Source organism: Octodon degus, unplaced genomic scaffold, assembly GCF_000260255.1.
Source record: "Octodon degus isolate 3935 unplaced genomic scaffold, OctDeg1.0 scaffold00049, whole genome shotgun sequence".
Taxonomy (NCBI): Eukaryota; Metazoa; Chordata; class Mammalia; order Rodentia; family Octodontidae; genus Octodon; species Octodon degus.
In genome coordinates this window covers 369,757-373,147 of record NW_004524625.1, presented here as the reverse complement: position 1 = coordinate 373,147, position 3,391 = coordinate 369,757, and the positions used below count along the sequence as shown (strand labels likewise).

The 3,391-nt window shown below is 52.9% G+C and overlaps 1 protein-coding gene across 1 annotated transcript in view; it reads right to left on the bottom strand.

The window, feature by feature from the left end:
• LOC101590979 (olfactory guanylyl cyclase GC-D) overlaps positions 1 to 3,391 on the bottom strand; it is a 28,530-nt gene that overhangs the window by 11,918 nt on the left and 13,221 nt on the right. Inside the window, 5 exon segments of the mRNA XM_012515025.1 lie at positions 90 to 124; positions 127 to 228; positions 1,761 to 1,904; positions 2,206 to 2,362; positions 2,567 to 2,743. Coding sequence (XP_012370479.1) covers positions 90 to 124; positions 127 to 228; positions 1,761 to 1,904; positions 2,206 to 2,362; positions 2,567 to 2,743 — 615 coding nt within the window.

Below are 3,391 nucleotides of genomic sequence, written 5' to 3'. Positions count from 1 at the left end.
GACATCTCCAGGACCCAGGCCCATGGTGGGCTCTTGTCAAGCTGAGTGAGGACCCTGGATAGGTGCCTACCTCTTCCCGGAGCCCTGACCTGGGTGTAGATCTGGTCCAGGCTTAGTCTGTCTCTTCCCAGCATTGCTTCATCAGCTAGATGCACACGTGTGGCCCGTGGTCAGGGGACACCAGTGGCAGGCACAGAAAAGGGATAGATGCCACCTTCTGGATGATTTCTGCCAGAAACATCATATGGGCCATGGACCTGGGATCCCAGAGGGCTCATGGGAGAAGGTCTGAGGTAGGGGAGGGCAGACCTTAGGGGGTCTGTGGATAAGGTCACCCTGGGCCTCCCTCCCCCTTTTCTGGTCCTAGGGTGTGGCTGGCCATGGACAGAGCCTTGGTGCCTTCTTGAATTTTCCTAGGGTGTGGGCAGGGAAGTTGTCTCAGATGAGGAGCTGGGAGAGCTGTACTTGAATCTGGATCTGCTACCACATCTTTATGAGAGGGTGGAGAAGGCTATGACTTTCTCAGTCTCAGTCTCCCCATCTATGAAATGAGCTTAGTAAATGGTCTTCTTGAGAGGGAAGTTGACAGAAAAGGTGACAGATGTGAGGTGCTGCTCCCTAGCAGGTTCCCCTCCCCCCAGTGCCCCTTCTCAGTGGCTGGTGGGTCAGCGTGGGGCCTCTAGTCACCCATTTACATTCTGTGCATGCTGTGTAAGCTTTCTGAGACTCAATTACCCCAGCTATGAAATGGGCACACCATACCGCAGACCTCTTGGGTTCTTAGGCAGCACAGCAGATTAACTTTCCCTGAGGAGGGCTGGGATCCGAGGTGGGAGGCCCTGGACCAGAAAGAGAAAGTTTTCTGGATGTCAGTCCCTTCTCAGGCCTTCCTTGGGCTCCTGACTGAGGGTAGCATGGAATGACTGTCCCATCTTATAAGCACATGGACAACAGGTATGAAGGCATGCAGGGGGTGTTGTGATGGATAAAACACAAATCCATGTCAAAGCGTCATTGCTTTCAGGGCAAATGTGTCATGATTTTTGTAGTTAGCAGATGATGACAGTCCAATGGTTGAGTACTGTATGAGGCTCTGGGGCTGCTTCTTTCTCTTTTTTGGTACAAAGAACATGGAGGGAACATTTCTGAAGTTAGGTCATGGCCCTGGGGCTGGGAGAGAGAAAATGGCTACGTGCCAGGGGACCATGGGAACCAGGAGAGGGCTTAGCCTATAAGTGTGTATGGGAATCAAATATGGGGACAGAGAGGCCCTGGCAAGGGTTCTACCAGGTGGGCAGTGAGCCTGCAAACATTGAGTGGCCAGGCCATGTGAGCCATGGTGCCGGCACATTTTTATTGACTTCCATTTTAAAGATGAAAAACCCAGAGAGAGAGAGAGAGAGAGAGAGAGAGAGAGAGAGAGAGAGAGAGAGATTTGTGTGAGGGATATGGGCCTGAGATCTGCATGGACACAATCTGGGCTGGGCTGAGGGGCATGAGTCCCTGAAGATGTGGCCATGCACTGGGCAGGAAGAGAGGAGCCAGAGTTGGCCCCCCAAATCAATGCCTCCAGCAGCTGGAGCTGGTCAGCTGCCACTTGGGCAGAGCAGCCAAAGGCTTGCCAGGCTTAAGTCAAGGAAACTCAGTCTCACAATCAGACTCAGATGCCCACTGAGTGATTTCTGATTGTCACAGAGCTCCCTAACTATTTGGAGACAGCAGCCAGGGACAGGCCAGGGGAGGGGAGGCGGACAGTGTACCTTCTGCTGAGAGCCCCGAGGAGGAGTGGCTTTGGATCAGCACCTCCTGGAAGATGATGCTCATGCTGAAGATGTCCACTTTGCGGGTGCCCTGCTTGGTGTCCCAGAGCTCCCACAGCAGTCCAGGAGCTGTCCACAGCAGCTCTACAATCATAGGACTGGGCCATGTGCCACTCCTTGCAGCAGGCTGGGCCAGGCGGGCCATCACTTCACAGCTGCGATGTCATTGCCTTTCCTGTGCCCTAGGAGGACATGGGTTTTTCTATTTTCTGGGGTTATAGATGAAGCACCCAAGACTCCTCTAGTGTAGGAGTCATTGGCTCAATGTCACACCACAAGAAGTGACTGACAGTAGGACATCCTCTTCCCCTCCCTGCTTCTCAAGGCTCCGGTGTACACAGGAGGTCTCAGAACCTATCAATCCCTGGCCCATGCTGGAGCTGACCTTCTGGGGCTGCCTGGGGTCCAGGCCAGCACTGCACATGCAGGAGATCAGCACAGCCATAGTTGGTGACCTTAAGCACAAAGCAGCCATCCACTACACAGTTCCAGGACTTGAGATGGCCATGTGGGAAGTGGCGATGGTGCAGACACCGCATGCCCTGGGGTGGACATAATGGGGATCCCATGGATCTGTGATGCATGAGAGGGACCTCAGAACTCCCTTGGGCCCCAGAAGGCCTTCCTGCCTCACTTCCCCTTTCACTACACTGTTGGTTTCTCAGACAAAGCTGGAAGAACCCAGGTGTGGGACCTGAGTTCCCTGCCCTCCCTGTGCCCCTACACCTCCAGGAAAGGTTCCTTACCTGGATCAAGTCCAGAAGTAGGGAGGCCTTGAGGGCCCAGTCTAGCCACAGGGCTTCGTTTTGTAGCAGGTCCTCGAGGCTGCCCCAGGTGCAGTACTCCAGCACCAGAGCACTGATCCCTGGAGCTACGAAAAAGCCCAGGCAGGTGGCGACATTCTCGTGATGCATCTCTCTCATCTGCGGAGGCAATAGGTACGTTAACAGCCCTCAGGGAGCCCTTTGAAGGCTGGACCAATGTTGTCTACATGGAGGCCTCCTGCACCAAGCATAAGGATGAGCACAGAGAGGCATTAGGAAAGATGGTTTGGTTGGTTGGCATGATGGATGCATGGATGGATGAATGGATGGATGGACAGACGGACAGATGGATGGATGGATGGATGGATGAATAGTTGGGTGGATGGTAGATGGATGGATTGACAAGTGAATGAACAAGTGAGTAGAAACACCATGTATAAGTAAATGAACTACAGCTACCTCCACAGAATAGAGATCTAGGCTTTCTTCTCAAAGTGACACCACTGATATAGAAACCATATCAATTCTTTCCCCAAGGAAAAAATATTGGGAGTAGAAGAGCAGACGGATCTGGTAGCAGTGTCCCTGACAGCTGCCCAGCAAATTATAACTTCAGGGTCAGGGCTTGGGACATGATTCAGCGGTATAGCACTTGTCTAGCATGCACAAAGCCCTGAGTTCAAGCCCAGCAGAGAGAGAGAGAGAGAGAGAGAGAGAGAGAGAGAGAGAGAGAGAGAGAGACAGACAGACAGACAGACAGACACAGAGACAGAGAGAGGCAAACAGACACAGAAACAGAGACAGAGA